At 18.8% G+C, this 20839-nt stretch overlaps 4 protein-coding genes across 4 annotated transcripts in view; 2 read left to right on the top strand and 2 right to left on the bottom strand.

The window, feature by feature from the left end:
- Positions 1-219: 219 nt before the first annotated feature.
- PRSY57_1305600 (vacuolar ATP synthase subunit h, putative) lies at positions 220-1949 on the top strand (the record flags this gene model as incomplete). The annotated part of the gene is made up of 3 exons (XM_012908992.2): positions 220-282; positions 477-1369; positions 1538-1949. 3 exons carry the CDS (start codon positions 220-222, stop codon positions 1947-1949), a joined length of 1368 nt encoding a protein of 455 aa, XP_012764446.1.
- Positions 1950-3052: 1103 nt separating this feature from the next.
- Positions 3053-16165, bottom strand: PRSY57_1305500 (MORN repeat protein, putative; the record flags this gene model as incomplete). The annotated part of the gene is made up of 1 exon (XM_012908991.2): positions 3053-16165. One exon carries the CDS (start codon positions 16163-16165, stop codon positions 3053-3055), a length of 13113 nt encoding a protein of 4370 aa, XP_012764445.2.
- A 2724-nt stretch (positions 16166-18889) lies between these two features.
- Positions 18890-20071, top strand: PRSY57_1305400 (26S protease regulatory subunit 10B, putative; the record flags this gene model as incomplete). The annotated part of the gene is made up of 1 exon (XM_012908990.2): positions 18890-20071. The coding sequence occupies one exon, from the start codon at positions 18890-18892 to the stop codon at positions 20069-20071; it is 1182 nt and encodes a 393-aa protein (XP_012764444.1).
- Positions 20072-20665: 594 nt separating this feature from the next.
- PRSY57_1305300 (SAM dependent methyltransferase, putative) overlaps positions 20666-20839 on the bottom strand; it is a gene marked incomplete at both ends in the record, with an annotated part of 3538 nt that continues 3364 nt past the window's right edge. Inside the window, one exon of the mRNA XM_020115136.1 lies at positions 20666-20743. Coding sequence (XP_019970059.1) covers positions 20666-20743 — 78 coding nt within the window. The remainder of the gene's footprint in view (positions 20744-20839) is intronic.

Here is a 20839-nt window from a genome sequence, read left to right as displayed (position 1 = left end):
TATCATTCTATTATCAATGATTAAATGTAAACATATATATATATATATATATATATTATTTATTTAATAATTAAAAAAAATATATATATATATATTATATATTGTAATAAAATTAATATCAATAATATATATATATTATAATATATTATATATATATATATGTATATATAATTCCTTTTGGAAGTTTCTTTATTCTTTTTTTTTTTTTTTTTTAATATAATGGCAAATGATAGTGGTATTAGTGTAATAACAAAAATTGTGGAGTCTGAACAAAAGAATCAAGTATAAAAAGAAAAAATAAAAATAAATGTAAATAAATATGCTATATAGGAAATAACGTTGTATAAAAAGTATTTACATATATATATATATATATATATATATATATATATATTTATGTATTTATGTATGTTATATATTAAATTATATCACTAACGTGCTTATTGTTTTTTTTTTTTTTTTTTTTTTATATTCAGATATTACATGATTCCATTTTGAATAAGATGCCTTGTTATGATAAATATGAAGAGATTAATATTTTATCAGTTGAAGAAGTAGGGTTATTAAAAAAGTTTCATGATTTTAGTAAAAAGGAAAAATATGAATATTTTAAAGAAAACGATACTATAGTATCAATATTATTTAATTGTTTACAAACAGATTTCAATCTTCATTTAATGCAATATGTATTAACAATATTTTATGAAATAATAAGAAATGATGGAAGTTCTTATAGTTATATATTAGGAATATTACATGATAAAGACATGTATGGGTATTTGATGAAATTATGTACCCATAGTGATACATATATAGCTGATAAGAGTTCGTTTTTATTGTCAGGTAGTTTTTGTTATAATAATAATTATTTTACTGAAGTACAAATAAAAGAATTTATTATAAAAATTGATTTCTTTAATGTTAGTGAAGAAGGAAAAATGGATATATATATAAATATATTAAAAATTGATAATTTTAGAAAGGATATATATGAATTAGAACAATTTACATCTATTATAAAAAAAAATTTAGAGTTATCTAATAATAATGCTAATAAGCAATATAAATCTGTATTTTGTGTATGGCTACTAACTTTTAAAGATTATTTCATTAAACAATTATATAAGAATAATATTATTGCTATAGTAATCAATCTATTTAAAAAATGTAGAGTAGAAAAAATTTTAAGAGTTTCACTTAATATAATAAAAAATATTATGCATATTGATGATTGTTTCGAAATCATAGTTGATAATAATATTATTCAAACTATGACAGTTTTGCAGTATGATAAGTGGAGAGATAATGATATATATGATACTATAGTTCAGCTTCTGAACAAGTTAGACCAAAGGGTCAAAAATTATAGGTAAAATATATATATATATATATATATATATATATGTATTTATATATTTATGTATATAAATCAATTTTTTGTGTATAAACAAAGATATGTATTATATATTATTATGTTGTTTTATTTTTATTATATATATATATATATATATATATATATGTTCATTTATCTCTGCAGCAATTTTGAAAGATATTGCCACGAACTATCCAACGGAAAATTGAAGTGGTCCGTTTTACATACAGAAAAATTTTGGCTAGAAAATGTCATGCAATTTGAGAAGGATGAATTTAAGGCAATTCAGCAATTATCTGATATAATAAAATTATATGCTCATAATATTATTCAGAAAAGTGAAACCGGTGAAAGTAAAGAAGAGATAGACGCAGTAACAGTTGCCGTTGCGTGTTTTGATATTGGTGAATTTGCTAGATTATATCCTAATGGTAAGAAAATATGTCAGAAATTTAAAATAAAAGAAAATATTATGATTTTAATAGCTACAAAGGATAGAGATATTGTTAGAGAAGCTTTATTATGTGCGCAAAAAATTATGTTGAATAATTGGCAGAGTATATCTAATTCGAAATAAAATAATAAATAAATAAATAAATAAATAAATAAATATATATATATATATATATATATATATATATATATATATATATATATATATATTGTAGTTTTATACGAACATTTTAATTTAAAATGAGGTGAGAAAAAAATATTCAGAATAATATGCTCATATAATTAATAAAAATTTCTATATATTGTTGTTAACATTTCGTTTATCTTATTTTATTGTTAATTATTATAATGTTGTAATATTTTTTCATATAAATAATTGGTGTATATTATGAATGTATACATATTTATAGTGAAAAATGTAAAATGGGGAATTCAATAGTGAATATTATTATTATACTATAAATATTGTTTCTTTTTTCTTTTATTATTATTTAATTTATTATTTTTATTTTCATTTTTTTTTTTTTTTTTTTTTGTAAATATATTTCTTTTTTTAAATATTATACTTTTAAATTGATGTACTTTATTTTATAAGGTGATAAAAAATAAGCATAAAGATTTTTTTTTTTTTTTCGATAATATATATTATTTAATGATATATATGTATATAACAAAATTATAATTTGTTTTTTATATATTTATCATATTTTTTATAATTTATTTGGTTCTTTCGGTCTATTCGAATATTTTGAAATATGAAGTCACTTAAGGGTCAAAAAAAAAAAAAATAAATAAATAAATAAAATAGAATAAAAGGAACATAATAATAGTAAAATAGAATGAATGAAAATACAAGAAAAAAAAAAAAAAAAATGAAGAATATGAAGCTAAAAATGTTTTATATATAGAAAAAAATGTATATGAAACGATGTATATGTTAATACATATATATATATGTATATATTTATATGTATATAATATTTTTATATATGTGTAGAGATCAAGTAAAAAACATGAATATAATATAAAAATATATGATATATAAAAAACGTTGTTCCTTATGAAAAAATTTAGTCAACTTACAACTAGAGATAGGAAAAAGCACACACATAAAAAGAATAAATAATAAAAGAAAAAAAAATATAATAATTATAATAATAAAATGAAATACGTTAGTAGGATGAGACACATACACACATATATATATATATATATATATTTGTTTAATTACTTTTTCAAGAAATAATTCAAATCAAATTTGAAAGAAGCATTAAGATAATTTATAAAACTTGTGGACTTATCAAAAATTTCGTTCATTATAGTTTGTACCATATGAGCTAGAGGTAAAGTAATATAAGAATCAAGTTCTTGATTTATAAATAGATTATCTGTTTTTAAAATATGTGGTGGTATAGTATTGCCTTTTTTTAGACATTTTTCATATGAATTTAATGGAGGAATAATTTGTTCTTTATCAAATGGATAAACTTTAAGTTTATCATATTCTGTATAATATTTTCCCATTTTATCTATTTTATCATTTTTGAAATAGGATAAAATATATCTATTTTTATTTTTACATGTTTTATTTTTCTTATATATATATATACCTAGACCTTCTTTTTTAGAATGTTTAATGTCACCTTTATAAATACCATTTTTTAAATTACATGATCCAAAATGTGAATAATTATTATGATCCCAATAACCTATGTAAACTACATTATTAGATGGTATATTGAAATTTATATGAATATTAGAATTTATATCAATGGAATCATGTGTTTCTAATTGTCTAGCTATGCTATGTTCATTAGATGGATTTATATGAATTTGTTTTTGATTATCTAAAATATTAATTTTTGGTTCATAAAATAATTTTCCAAATCCTTGTTTTAATCCTTTATTTAAATTTCCACTATATATAGTATTATCTTTATGTCTTAATATATAACAAAATTTATCAATTATATCATTTTCATAATATCCATGATATAATATTTTATTATGATTATCAATTAATATACCTATACCTTGTCTTTTGAAATTAGGAGTAAAATATCCATAGAAAATATATCCATTTTTAAAATATATTTTCATTTTTTGACAATTTTTATTTCTTTTACTAGATAAATGTAATTTAGATATTTTATCATCTCTTATATAAATATTAATATGATCTTTAATTTCATCTTTATAAAATCTTCCTTGTATAATATACTTTTTATTTTTTAAATGTAAGCATCCATTACCTTGTCTATATCCATTACTCCAATAACCTATATATGTATTTTTATCCTTTTCTTTATTTTTAAATATTCCATATCCATTGGGTAAAAAATTTTTCATCTCTCCTTCATAAAAAAAATATTCATTATTAAAAAATGCTTTTGGATATTTTTCATTTGTGTTTGGTTGTCCTCTATCATTAACAGCTCCAAAATATTCACTTTTATCAGCATATATTATTTTTGTCAATCCTATACATTTGTTTATTATTGGATAATACAACTTATCTTCATTTATATTTTTCATGGAATCAATAAATTCATCTTGTAATAAATTTTTTTCATAAACGATATGAACATTCATATTACATTTATCATCCCTTAGAAATGTTTTTTCTTTTTTTTTTGTTGTTGTTATTTTATCAATATTATCCATATGGTCATTATTGTTTGTATCCTTTTGTAAAATAGATGATATTTCTGTGTTCAACATATGATTATATATTTCGTAATTCTCTTTAATTTGTTTTTTGTTTTCTATTAATTTGTCATTTATATGTGTGTTTCCTAAATTTGTATCGTTTTCCAATTTATAATATTCTAACTTATTTTCTGTGTTGTCTCCATCTACAAGCTCAAAAGAAGGATAACCAATAAGATGTTTAAAATTGTAATTATCATTATTATTATTATTATTATTATTATTATTATTATTATTTGAAAATATATCTTTCCTTTTATTAATATTTTCCATATTACTTGAACAATAAAATGAATATATATTCCACTTTTTCAAATAAGGCATATATATATCAATAATATCTTTAGACCAACAATCGACGTTATTTGTATAACTATAATTTGCCATAACTGTATTTTGTATTTTGTTCATAATCTTTTTGGTAAATTTTTTTTTGCCTTTTTTTTTATCTATATTATTCGTTAGGTTATTCGCTACATTATTTGCTACATTATTTGCTACATTATTTGCTACATTATTTGATACATTATTTGCTACATTATTTGATACATTATTTGCTACATTATTCGATACATTATTCGATACATTATTCGATACATTATTCGATACATTATTCGATACATTATTCGATACATTATTCGATACATTATTTTCAATATTATTCGCCATATTTTCCCCCCCTATAACTTCCGATGGTATTTCCTTTGTAGTTTTTTTTTGTCCCTTTCTAGAAAAATTTGCTTTAATTAATAAAGGACACAATTTATTAATTTTTTTACATTCTATATTTTTAACATATTCTTTATCAATTAATGATATAATTCCCTTATCTACAATTTCATCATTACAAAAATTACCTTCATATAAATACCATATATTAAAATATTTGAATAATAATTTCCCTTTACCATTTTTTTCACAATTTCTCCATTCTCCGTCATATATTAAACTATTAAATTTATCATATAATTTGCCTTTCCCATTATATAGCATATTTTTCATATCTCCAATATATTTAGAAAAAGTTTCATGGCTCCTGTTATAAAATATGAGTTCTCTATGAATGCATTTATTGTAATCGTATATATCATGTTCTATATTAAATAAATTTGAACATCTTGATCTTTCTATCTTCTTTAATAAATAATCATATTGTTTTGGATTTTCATTTAAATGGAAGGTTTGAATTATTGATGAGACATCATCTACTTCTTTGTCAACATATAAATTATCATATTTTCCAATATATTTATCAGTATATTCATCCATTATATCAGTACTAGTCATCGATATATTTTCCATTGTGGTAATAGATATATGATCATCTTCATCTTCAGTTCTACTAATAGTCTTTTCAAATTGTGCATATTTTTCCACATAATTTTGTTCACTCATACAAATATAATTATAATGATATTTTATTAATTCCGTTACTTTTTGTTTGAAAAAATTATATGTAAAAAGTTCTATATTATAACAATAATTGTTATTGGTATCATTAGTTCTTATAATATTTGTGTTGTAATAAATATTGTTATGTGGATTGGATATAGAATTTTCATTTTTATAACATATATTATTCATATATATATTTTTTTTATATATATATTTTTTTTTTTTTTTTTTTATTGATTTATCTGTATAACTATTTTCATGTACTTCATTTATATTATTTGTAAAATTAGGTATTATATCTATAAGTACATTTTTATTTTCCTTCATAATATTATAATTTTCTCTTTCATTTTTCAATATTTCATAAGTCTCTAATAATATTTCCTCGATTCCTTTATCCAAGAATAGTTGTTTTTTTTTATTTCTATTTACAATCAAATGATCATTTATAGTAAGATTATTTCTTAATCTTTCTTCACATGTATAATTTATTTGAATAAATATATTAACAAATTCGGGAGCTGTTTCATAATTATATTTGTCTATGTTTTTTGCATTACATATATAAAGAAAAAAGGCATATTTATTTTTAATATAATTTTTTATAATGTTATATATATTTGAGAAATACTGATCCATATTTTTTGTAAAGCAAAATAAATTTTTATTTAAATTATTGTTATTTAAATGATTATCATGTAATAAGGTACAATATTCATCCTTACAAAAGTTATTGGATTTATCTTTTTTTCTTTTATTTTTTAAAGAATGTATAGAGGATATATCTTTATTATATGAATATGTTTGAATATAGCTATTATCTTGATCTTCTTGTGTGTCCTTTTTTCTTTCGTCATATAAAAAATGATTATTGTTTATATTAACACAAGGATTATATTGCTTCGTATTGTTCATATTATGTTGTATATTATTTTGTCCTTCATCCGTGTGAACATCTTTTATTTGATCTTCGTTACATTGTGAATACGTAACTTCAGTGTAATTTTCGCTTTGTTCATAAATGTTATAATCTTTTTTTCCTAATTTCCAACACATTTTATTATTATGATGGTCAAAAATATATAGTAGTAAGTCATTATTTATTACTTGTATATAACATGGTATTAATTTTGTACAAGGCATATTCTCATTCGTGTTGTTATTATTACATGGATTGGACGTAGAAAAAGATTTATCATTTTGTGATTGATCGATTATATGATCGTTATTTTTTATAATATCAGTTTCATTATTTTTATTTGTTTGTTGTATGTTTTCTTTATTATATATAGAATTATATTTATCATTAGGAAAGAATATAGAATTGGATGGTAATATTTTCATAAAAAAAAATATAGGAGTTATAGGAAAAAAATGTATATGTTGTGGATTTAAAAAATGATGTGAAATAATTATATGAGCAAAATTATAATTTTTTATATGCTTATATTTTGTCCGTATTAATAATGAATCTTTTATATGATTCAGAATATGATTATTCATTATACATATGTTATATTTTAAATTAATATGTGTTAAAGACTTTTCTATAATATTATTAAAAAAATTAGTAAGACAATCATTCCAATAATGTATTTGCTGATCTATATCATATTTAATTTTTATTATATTAGATTTATTAATAAAAAATGGGAAATATGGATAATTATATATAGTAGGATATTTTTTTCTAATCTGATATATATTATGTTTTATATCTGAGAAACATTTATTCATATATTTTTTTTGTTTTACATATTTTTTTACGATATTTTCATATGTATATTTTATATTATTAAAAGAAATGTCTATACATTGTTTCTCAGAATGTATATTTACTTCATTTTTGTTTCTACAATTTTTCATTTTATAATTTTTTTTTATTTCTTTTTTTATAAAATTATACATATTAAAAAATAAATAATCGATTTTTCTTTGAATATCATATATATCCCCATCGTTATTAATTTTATCAAGTAAGAGAAGATAATTTAATTTTTCACCATAGTATTTAATAATACACAAGAATTTATAGGCTACTAATTGTTCTAAATATAATATTATTTTAGATAGTAACCTTTTTTTATCATCTGAACATTTTTTATATATTTCATATATATTAAAATGTATATTATCTAAATTTATGTTTATTTCATCATGTTCATTATGTAATAATGAATATTTGTTGAACAAAGTAATTATATATGAAATATTTAAATTTTCAATTAAAAAATTGGATAGTAATTTTATATTCCCTTTATTACTTACTAAAAAGTGATATTTGCTTTCATAAACTTGAATACTAGTAGCATATATATTTATTGCTTTTTTATAATCAGGTACATATCTAAAAAATACTTCTCTTTTCTTTTTTTTTTCATATGAAAATATTTTATGTGATCCATAATTTTGATGTGTTGTCTGTATTTTATTTCTCATTGGAAAAATGTTGGATATTTTTTTAAAAATTCTGTATGAATATTTTATCACTTGGTCTTTTTTTAAAAATAAATTGTGATTTCTTATATTTTTTTTTCTTCTTATTATATTTTCTTTTGATTGATTGTGACTATCCTCAGACTTATCTGAATTTTGTAATAGTTCATAATTTGAGTAGTTAGGGTCTTTAACTTTTCTTTCATTATTTTTCTCGTTTGATAAAATATTAGGCTCGTCTTTTGTAGAAACATTTTCATGGTTATTATGCAATATGTTATATTCGACATCATGATATGATTTTTTTTTTTTTTTTCTTTTATGCTTATTATAATTATTATCATAATTATTATTATCATAATTATTATTATTATCATTATTATTATCATAATTATTATTATCATAATTATTATTATTATAATTATTATCATAATCATTACTATTATCATTGACATTATTACCGTTTAGACAATTTATAAAATAATGTTGTAAGTCTTTAATAAGTGAAATACAATAACGTGATTTAACTTTATACAATATTTGAATTGGTATAAAATAATTGTACTCTATTTCTTTGCAGAAATCATCATATGGTTTAACCATATCAACGATATTTTCGTTTTTATATCTCTCATTGAATTGGTTATTTGTATTATCTATTTTATTCTCTTGTTCATCTATTTTTTCCATATTGTTAAGGCAGGTTTTAAAAATAGAAAGATCAAATTTATTGTGTTCCATATTTTTTTCATCATAATTATCTAACATGGGAGAAAAAAAAGTATTGTACTTTTTCTGTACCTTGACAAAAATATCTTTTGTTTTTTTATAATTAACTATTTTGTACATATATATATTATCATCAAACATAATTTTTGGATTATCTTTAGTTCCCTCTATATTGTTTTTTTGTTCATATATGATATCATCATTATTTTGTACATCCTTATAAATGCTTAAAATGATTTGTCCACTTTGTGTACTTTTTATCTCAAATTCATTGCTTACATAATCCGAAATATTTTTTTTATTATTTTTAAGGTATACATGATATATTTCATATATCTCAAATGAGGGATGATATAGTATAATAATATTATCCTTTTTAATAAAACATATATGATTCGAATGAATATTTACATAAATTATATCTTTATTTTTATTTTCGACTTTTATATCTTCAAAAATATCTATATAATTCATATCATAAGGAAATATGAGTTTTCCTATTTCTTTACATATAACAGTATATACGTTATAATGTCCTTGGTTTAGATTGTTTTTATTTAATATATATGTATTCATATTAATATATTTTTCATTATCATGTTCTACATTATTATAATATTTTGTATTTTCTTTATTTGTGCATTCCTTTTGTTTTATATTTATTATATCTTCTTTCTCAATAAAACTGTTTCTCTCATTTTTTATATTATCAAATGTAATATTGTTAAGATTTTTATCCTTAAATATTATTTGTAATTTATATATTTTGTTTGGTTTAATGAATAGGCTATTTATAATTAAATTATTTTCATTAATAGTTGTATAGGAATATTTATCAATTTTTATAATTTTATATTCTTTATTATATGAATTTATGTTATCTATATGAGTATGATAATAATTATTGTTGTTTTTTTTAGAGGTAATATATTTGCCATTCATTTGTTTATATATTTCATTTCTGTCTTTTTTTTCATTCACATGATTATTTTGTATATTTGTATATTTTTGTTCCTTAGATGATGATTCCACGTTTGTTATAAAAATATTATATTTTTTATTATAATATAAAGTATATATTTTATGATTATTTCTTTTTTTTTTCTTCATAAAAAATGATATTCCTTTAGTTATAGTATCATGTTCCCCATTAATTACTTGTATTGTACATATACATATTTTTTGTTCTTTTTTCATTTCATCATTTAGATATATAGGTATAGTATCAATTTTTAATACCTTTTTGATCATATCTGTAGTTGTATAATAACAAAATAAATTTTTGTATAATTTTTTTTTTTTATTATTATATATTATATTATTTTTTTCTGTTTTTATGACTTGACATTCATAATGAACACAACCTTCATATTGAAATATTTCTATATGATTAGATGTTATATTTTTCAATGTAGATATATTTGTGTATGGTTGTTTTAATTTATACTTTTTTTTGTTATGATTATTATTATGATAAAATATGGAACATATATTATTATTTGTTCTTATCATGTTTATATATGTATTTGTTTTTTTCACATTTCGTTTTTCATTTTTTTCATTTTTTTCATTTTTTTCATTTTTTTCATTTTTTTCTTTTTTTACTATACTTTTAATGGGATTATAAATAAAAATATAAAATATACTTTGTAATGTTTTCATGTGATTTATTATATTTATTTTTATATAATAATTAGAATATATATTTATCATAAGAATATGTTTGATATATAAATATATTTCTTTACCAATTTGTTTTATCACAAGAAAATCGATATATAATAAGATAGTTAAAAGGATTAATAATAAATGGAAAGGTATACATTCATATTTATTTTTCTCATTAAACATATAAAAAATAAATACTAAAAATAATATGATGCTAAGAATTAATTCTGAGTAATGTTGTTTTTCTTTTAAGTTTTTTATGATAACATATATAGTAAAAAGTTGAAAAAAAGTAGATTCTATAAAATTATATATTTTTATTATATTTTTACTTTGTTTTTTACTATTATATAATTTTTTGTTTCTTGAATTTTTATTATCTTGGATAATATCGCTTTGTTGATATGAACTTGTTGATGTCTGTACATGGTTGTGTTGTTTATTTGACATATTTTCCAAATCATTATTATATTTATTATTTACATCATTTTTTTTTTGTTTTTCTCTTTTTCCATATAGATTCTCTTTTTGGTATATTTCAGTTTGTGTAATATGGTTGTTCATTTTTTGATTTATCGAAGTTTTTATAGAATGATCTATCTGCTCTTTTGATTTGTATGTATCTATTAATTGATTATCATTTTCATGTTGTTCATTTATTATTAATAAATGTTCCTTTCTTATATCACATTTCTTAAATAGATCTTCGTTTATACTTATATAATATAAGCGATAAATAAATATACATAGAAACAATAAAGATAATGACAGGAGATATATATTTATATGAGATATACATAGATTTATATAAATAACAAACACAACAATTATAAATCTTATTAAGACTAGAGTATACATATTTTCATTAAAAAGATTATGAATAAGAAATGAATAATTTTGTAAATTATTATCATATGCTTGTTCAATATTTATGAAAAGTTCTATACATTTTTTATGAGCTAATAATATATATAACTGTTTTAAATTGATTTTTTTTTTTATATATATATTATTTTTAAAAAGACGTATTTTATCATATGTATATCCAACATTTATATTATTTAAGACATTTAAGAAAAACAACATATTTTGTTCTTTATTTTTATTGTTATATAGCATATTTCTCTCAATTCGAACTTTGATATATTTATTTTTTTTAATGTCATAGTCTATTGAATAATCATATGTATAAAATGAATTATTTATTTGAGATGTTGTATATATATTTATGATATCATCATTACAGTTGTTATATATATTTGGTGTATTGACGAATGTGTTATATTTCTTTAATTTTTTACAATCATTTTTATTATATTTAATCATTGTTTGAGGAATAGTTGTTCTTATACTTTGTATATCTTCGATATTGTGCTGATCATAATGATCACATTGATCATATTGTTCTTCTAATATATAAAATAACTTTTTATAACATTTAAATAAGTTTATTTTTTTTTGATATAATGATATATTATTGTAAATGTCTAGTTGATCCTTATGAAGTAAAAATTGATTGTTTGAATGATTTGTGTCTATATTATCATAATTTTTATATTTTCTATTAATTTTATTTTTTTCATATTCACTATTACTAAGAGTAGAATCTATATCTTCCAATAGATTTTGTTTTAATTCTTCGTTTTGTATGTGTACAAAATTTTCAATAATTTGTTTTAGAAATGATTTGCCCACAAATTTTATATTTTTCTTTGCTACATTAATTAACATATTTTTCATCTTTTTTTGATCGATTTTTAGTATATTATTTATATTAGAATGTGATGTGTTTACTTTATTTGAAGAAGGAGAAAACTGTTGATTATCTTCACTTTCATTTTGATATTTATGATAATATAACATATTCTTGAGAAATATTTTGAAGGGAAAATAATTTACTATTCCATTTATATGACTGATATATTTAGGAATAAATTTTTTGAAATTATAATTATAAACAATATGATTATGTATGTATAAGATAAAAGATATTGGAAGAACAATATAAAGAATTACAAATGACACAAGTAGAAATAGACAAATAATTTTAAGAACAAGAAAATCTATATAGATAAAATATATTTTAATATGATAAATATTTTCAAATTGTATTATATTGCATATAGAAAATATTAATGGATATAAAAATATATCAAATATGAATAATGTAAAATTTTGAATAGATAAAAAAGGTATATGTAATTTGTTTAGATACTTATTTTTAGATATGAATTTTTTAGATATAAAATAAAATATGAATAAAATAAATATTATATTTATAATATTTAAAAGTGTACTAATATATATATGTAATAGTTTCATGTCTTGTATTTCATTTTCTTTTCTTTTCTTTTTTTTTTTTTTTTTCTTCTTCTTCTTTTTGCTTATATATATATTTTTTATATTACTAATGAAATATTTTTTTAATTCCTCTAATTTTTTATATGTCATTCGATTGTTTTCGTGTTGTTCCTTTTTGTTGTTTAAAGAAAATAAATATTGTAAATAGTTTTTATTATACCAAGCAACATTGTTTCTGGAAGAAGAATTATTTAATATGTCATTGGTGTTGTTCGAATTATTATCATTATGGATATCGCGAATATTTTCATCTTTTTCAACATTTTGAATGTTTTGAATGTTTTGAATATTTTGAACATTTTGAACATTTTGAATATTTTCATTTATGTTATTTTCTTTGTCAATATTACCAGGCACATATTTATTATTATTGTTATTTACAAAATTGTTGACTGTTTTTTTCAATGTGTCTTGTTCTATATGATAATTATAACCATCAGATGAATTTTTACCAGCGTGTTGTTTTATATTATTAGTGTTCGTTGTGTGCTGAGTTTCTTCATGAGGGTCATCAAATATAATATAACTTTGAACGTCTTCATTTTTTTGTAACATATTAATTTTTTTCCTATATATCTTAAGATCATAAATAAAATGGGATATAAAAGAAAGACTTTGCATATTTTTTATAAAATAGCTAAACAATGATGGGAATGAATAATTTATATTTATGAATGTTAGGATTTGTATCATTTGAATAGGATTCATCATTTGGACTGGTTGAAGACATGATAAGAAAAAGATATAAAAATAAGAAAAGTAGGACAATATTTTTAGAAGCAATTTATAAAAAACATATTCTCTTACAATTATTAAATTAGTATCTAGAATTATATTTGTTTTGTTTTTTAATATATGTTTATTTTTTCCTGTATTATTTAGTATTTTAATATTAATGATTTCTTTTTCTTTTCCTATTTCGTTAATTTTGTATAAAGTATTTTTAGTAATTTCTTGATTATTTATAAATAATGTCACTAAAGGATTCATTGTATTGTTACTATTATTTAAATATGTTATATTATTATTTTCGTCTTGCAATAACAAGTTGGTGCTTAAGAACAGATAATTATTTTCTTGTCCTTTTTCCTTTTTAAATATTATTTGTATATATGACTGTTTATTTTTTTCCAAGTAACAGATATTATTTTGATGCCTACAATTAGCATTTATTAAAAATATTATAAAGTATTCATTATTTACTAGAATATTCTTAGGAATTTTATGTACATAGAAATAATAATGAACAACACCGAGTTGTTTTTTTTTTTGTTTTTTCTGATTTTTCTCATTGTTATCATCTTCTATTGCATCATATATTTCTTCATAAGTATATTGTAGGAGGAACATATTTTTTATAGGATATAAAACTTTTTTTATTTCATTATGGTTATATATTTTTGTTTTTTTTTTTTGTGATGAGGATAAGAAAAAGAATTCATACCATAATTTTTTTTTAATATTAACTGGATTTCTATTTTTTTTGTTGTTATAATGATGAAAAGAGTCATCTTCGTATATATTGTTGAAGATATGATAAGGTATATTTTTTCTATTATAGTAAAACCTATTTTTAGTATTATTATTATTATTATTATTATAATTAAGTGTTTCTATGTTATAATTATTATCATTTGAATAATTTTTATTATAACTCCTATTATAATAATGATTATCCATTTTATATCTATTTCCATATTTTTCATCTTTTAATTTTTTTGCATTTTCATCAGTGCTATTATTTTCTTGCAATCTTTTCCATATGTATATACAGTCATCATAAAATTGATCATCCGGGGACTCCTTTAAGGTCATTATATTATACTCAGATAATACTTTCTTATTATTTATTGTAATGTTATTTAATTGGTTGTTATGAACTTTTATTACAAAGAGAAATGTGTCTGATGATGTGTATATATCATATTTATGTTTTTTTACATGAAACGACGGGGTAATAAAACTAGGATTATTATAAACAAAAAAATTATTAGTATCATTCTTCTTATTATTATTTATAAATTTAGTATTATTGTGATTACTAGTTGTACTATTAACTGAATCATAAGATGGATCTATCTTTATATTGTTAATATGCTTTTCGTTATTATATAAATATGGATTATTTATCTTATCCTCTAATTCAACAATATTTATATGGTATATATTGTTTAAATAGCTTTTATAGGTCCTATAACAATATATATTAATCTTATATATATAAAATTGTTTTTTTTCCTTATCACAAGTACTGATATATATATTCATATTATCATTAGTACAATAAAACTTGTAGAAATAGGATTCATATATATAATTTTCTTCTTTCAATAAATTATTTTTATTTTTATCAATAAATACGAAATTATATATATAACTAGATGCATATATATATGAGGGTACATATCTTTCGATTTTAATATCTATTACATGATATCTTTTAATTTTGTTTTTATGCACTAGAAAAAAGACAGGATATTTTAATTTGTTATCAATAATTTTTATATTATTTGAATATAATAAATCTTCAATTATTGGATGATCCTCTTTATTAAGCAATATATGATTTATAAATAATTCTCGTAAGCCATTTATTTGTTTTGTTTGAAATATTATAATAATAGAAATATAAAAGCAATGGTTCTTATGTTTATAAAATGTTGGGCATATTTTATAATTTACCTTTTTATCATTTTTTTCTACATCAAATAGTATAATATCACTCTTTATTTTTTTATCATTTTCGTTATAGAAATAATATATATCTTTTTTTTTATTATTCTTTTTTGCTATATTTATAAAATGTAGTTGTAATTTATTAGTATTAGTGGAGCACTCAATTAAATATATATACTTGAACAACGTTTTTAAATTATCATATTTAAAATTACATTCTTCTTTATTTTCTATATCTATGAGAAACGGGTTTTTTATTTTATTTAGTTCAGAATTATATTCGTAGTTTATTTCATTTTTTATGCAGTGGTATATATTTGTACATATATATGTTATTATGTATAATATGGACCTTTTTCTTATCATCATTAATATTTTTATTTTAAAGAATAATCAATATTTTATTGTGTTAATAAAATATTATATTAAAGACAAGATATATTTTTTAATTTCATGATGAACTATTGTAATGATGTCATAGGGGGTACACATAAATGTCAATGTTATAATTGAATTTTTTTTTTTTTTTTAACACATCATGTGTATAAAAAAGAATAAAATATGTATATATGTGTGAATTATAAGATAAATAAATATAAATAAATATAAATAAATAAATATATGTAAACATATATGTGTGTATATATTTATTTATTTTATGTTGCCGTTTGAAATAATTATTAATGTAGTATCTTTTTTGTGAGATATTCTTATGTCTATATATCAATAATAAATAAATAACACTACACATATATATGTATATATATAATTGCACATTCTAAAAAGCAAAAATAGTTGCATATTATTTTTTTTTTTAATTTATTTTTTTGTTTTTTTTTTTTTTTTTTTTTTTTTATTTTTTATGATAAAGTTTTTTTTTTTTTTTTTTTTTTTTTTTTTTTAATACACACAATTGTGATGAAGCATTCTATAAATATAACACAAAGGAACAAGCCATTGTATATATAATAATAAAGATCATATATATATATTTATGTATATATATGTGCATATATATTTATTTATCAAAAAATATTAATAAAGAATTAAAAAAAAAAAAAAAAAAAAAGAATATTATACGGGATATAAATTAATGTAAAACCTTTTGCTTATTCTATGAGTACGCACATATATCGTTATACTGTAACTTGAAGGATTATTACATGTATGTAGGCCTATGGACATATTTTTCAAAAACATGAAAAAAAAAAATATTAAATAATAAGAATTATATATCAAACTAGCCAGATAATAATCAAAGTATATTTAATTTTTAACAAATAAATAAATATATACATATTATATATATATATATATATTATTTATGATACACAGGAAGAGGAATAATAACAAATAACTATATATATGTGTGTAGATATTGACATATATACATTTATATATATGTATTTTTTTTTTCTTTTTTTGGGATTTTGAAGAACAATGGAAAATATTAAAAGAATATCAATCGATTTTATTTTTTATTTATAATATTAACATTATTTTTCAATGTATTATTCTTATATGGAATAATATATATATATATATATATATATATACTTATATTTATTTACAGTTGATATTATTATGTTTTTATTTTTATAATAATATAAAATTATAAAAAGAAATTAGAGTATATTTTTATGTTGGATAAATTAATAAATTTAGTGTATAATATATTATATATTTTATAAATCCATAGTTATATAAAAAAAAGGTAAAACATTTCTGACGTTTCTTCTTATTATAATTATAATATAATAATATTATATTTTAAAAATTAATATTCCATTTTACATATATTATATATAAAGAGAATAAATTAAAAAAAATATATTTGAATATAAAAATGAACAAATATATAATGATATATATATATATATATATATATATATTTATATTTATTTATATTATATATATAATTTATTAATATTGTGCCATAAAAAAAAAAAAAAATATATTTATATGTATTTATAAAATAAAATAGTTGGTATTCCATATATTGTGAAACAAGTGTGCCTATTTCTCTTTTGAAAAATAATATTTTATCCCATCGACATAATATATATATATATATATATATATATATATATATATATATATACATATATGATTATATATATATATTTCATTTTTTTTTATTTGTTATAGTTCATTTTCTTTTCTTTTTATTTTTTTCACCTTCATATTATCATATATACCAAATGAAAAGAAAAAAAAAATAATAAATAATAATTTTTAAGAGGAAAAATATAAAAGTAATAAAAAAAAATATATATATATTTAAATATATATGTATATTTATATAATATATATATATAATATATGTATATATATATATAGTTTTATAATACATTTTATGTTATATATTAATTTTGTTTTTCTTTTTATGCAAAAACAAAAAAAAAAAAAAAATAATACTAAAAGGAAAAGAAAAAAATAGAGGTAAAATAAAAAATCTTGAATGTTTACAAAAATATATCGAACAAAATAATGAGGTAATTAAGAAAAAAAAGAAAAAGAAAATAATATATATATATATATATTTTATATTATATTATATATAATAATATGTAATAATATATGTATATATTTTATCCTTTGTAATATATTGTGAAAAGTTATAATAGTTAATATATATTTTTTTTTTTACATATTCACTTTACGTTTTTGAATTTTGTTGATTTATAAATCTGTAAAATGATACATTAGTTATTATATATTATACTTTAACCCTATATGAAAATCATTAAAGTCATATAATATATATTTTTAAATATACTTTATTTATTATATAAATATAAATAAATATATATATATATATATTTATATATACAAATATATATGTTGCTCCTTCTTAGTACATATTTTTGTGATTTATTGTGATATAATATAATTTACCGTTTAATATATTTGCTTGATATGTTTTAATATATACCTTATAAATTTTGTTTAGCACACACACATACATACATATATACATACATATATACATACATATACACATATATATATATATATATATATATATATATATATATATATATATACATATATATAATATATGTGTCTTTATTTTTCTAATTAGTTACGATGGATAACAAGGAAAGCATAAAATTGTATGTGAAGAAAGTTATTGAACACAGAGAAATTGAGAGTAAAGTAAAGAAGTTAAGATTAGATATAAAAGAGTTAAATAAAAAATATGAGAAAACGGAAGATAATTTAAAGGCCTTACAAAGTGTAGGTCAAATAATAGGACAAGTATTAAAACAGCTAGAAGATGAAAAATTTATTGTGAAAGCTTCTAGTGGTCCTAGATATGTAGTAGGATGTAAATCTAAAATTAATAAAAGTAAATTAGTAATAGGTACAAGAGTATCATTAGATATGACAACATTAACCGTTATGAAAAGATTACCGTGTGAAGTGGATCCTTTAGTTTTTAATATGATAAGTGATATAGATAAAAGTGAAAATAGTACAAACAAAGTTAATTATAATCAAATAGGTGGGTTGAGTGAACAAATAAGACAAATGAGAGAAGTAGTAGAGTTACCTATACTTAATCCTTATTTATATAAAAGAGTTGGAATAAAAACACCTAAAGGTGTTTTATTATATGGTCCTCCAGGTACAGGAAAAACATTATTAGCAAGAGCAATGGCATCTAACATTAATTGTAATTTTATGAGAATTGTTGTATCAGCTATTGTAGATAAATATATAGGAGAAAGTGCACGTATTATTAGAGAGATGTTTAATTATGCAAAGGAACATCAACCATGTATTATTTTTATGGATGAAATTGATGCTATAGGAGGTAGAAGATTTTCTCAAGGTACTTCAGCTGATAGAGAAATACAGAGAACGCTTATGGAATTATTAAATCACCTAGATGGATTTGAAGAATTAGGTAATGTCAAAATTATTATGGCTACTAATCGACCAGATGTATTAGATCCTGCTTTAGTTAGACCAGGAAGATTAGATAGAAAAATTGAAATACCATTACCAAATGAAACAGCCAGAATAGAAATACTTAAAATACATGCAAATAAAATGACTAAACTAGGAGATATAGATTACGAATCTGTATGTAGATTGTGTGATGGATTTAATGGTGCTGATTTAAGAAATGTTTGTACGGAAGCTGGTATGTTTGCAATTAGAGCTATGAGGGATTATGTTATAGAGGAAGATTTTTATAAAGCTGCCAGAAAAATAAGTGAAGGAAAAAAATTAGAGGGTAAAATTGAATATGAAAAGATATAATGTGGTTCAGCATAAAGCTTTTTATATGAAGAAAATATATAAAAAAAAAAAAAAAAAAAAAAAAAAAAAAAAAAAAAAAAAAGAAAAAGAAAAAGAAAAAAATAATAATAATGAAAATCTTCCTTATCAGATAATATAAAAATTATGTTTTATTTCTTTATATGTATATTGAAAAAGAAGAAGCTTACAAAAAAATAATATATTTTTTTAAATGATGACAGAGCACATTACATTTATTAGAATTTGAACATTACAAAGATACTAAAATACATTTCAAGAATGAATAAATGAATATAAATATAAATATATATATGTGTATACATCCAAAATAGGCATACATAAATATACTATGCTATATTATATATATATATATATATATATTCTATATATATATATATATATTTTTCTTTTTTTTCTTTTTTTTTTTTTTGTTTAATTATAATAGATAACTATGTTTCTTGTATATATATATATATATGTATATGTATATAAATTTTTGAATTAAAAAAAAAAAAAAAAAACTTAAAAAAATTAAATATTTTGTTAAAATAAATAATTATGATACACATGTACAAAGTTATTACCTGAAATATGTTATTCTTGTTTAAATTTTTTCTTATTCTTAATTTCATTCATCTCGAATTGTAGTATTTCTTCCTTACTATGATGAACCTAGCAAAATATATATATATATATATAATATATATATGAATATATCAAATGATATCTCTTTTTTTTTTTTTTTTTTTTTTTTTTTTTTTTTTTTTT

Source organism: Plasmodium reichenowi, chromosome 13 (assembly GCF_001601855.1).
Source record: "Plasmodium reichenowi strain SY57 chromosome 13, whole genome shotgun sequence".
Classification (NCBI taxonomy): Eukaryota; Apicomplexa; class Aconoidasida; order Haemosporida; family Plasmodiidae; genus Plasmodium; species Plasmodium reichenowi.
Note: the sequence above shows the minus strand (reverse complement) of the source record. Positions and strands in the feature narration are given on the sequence as shown.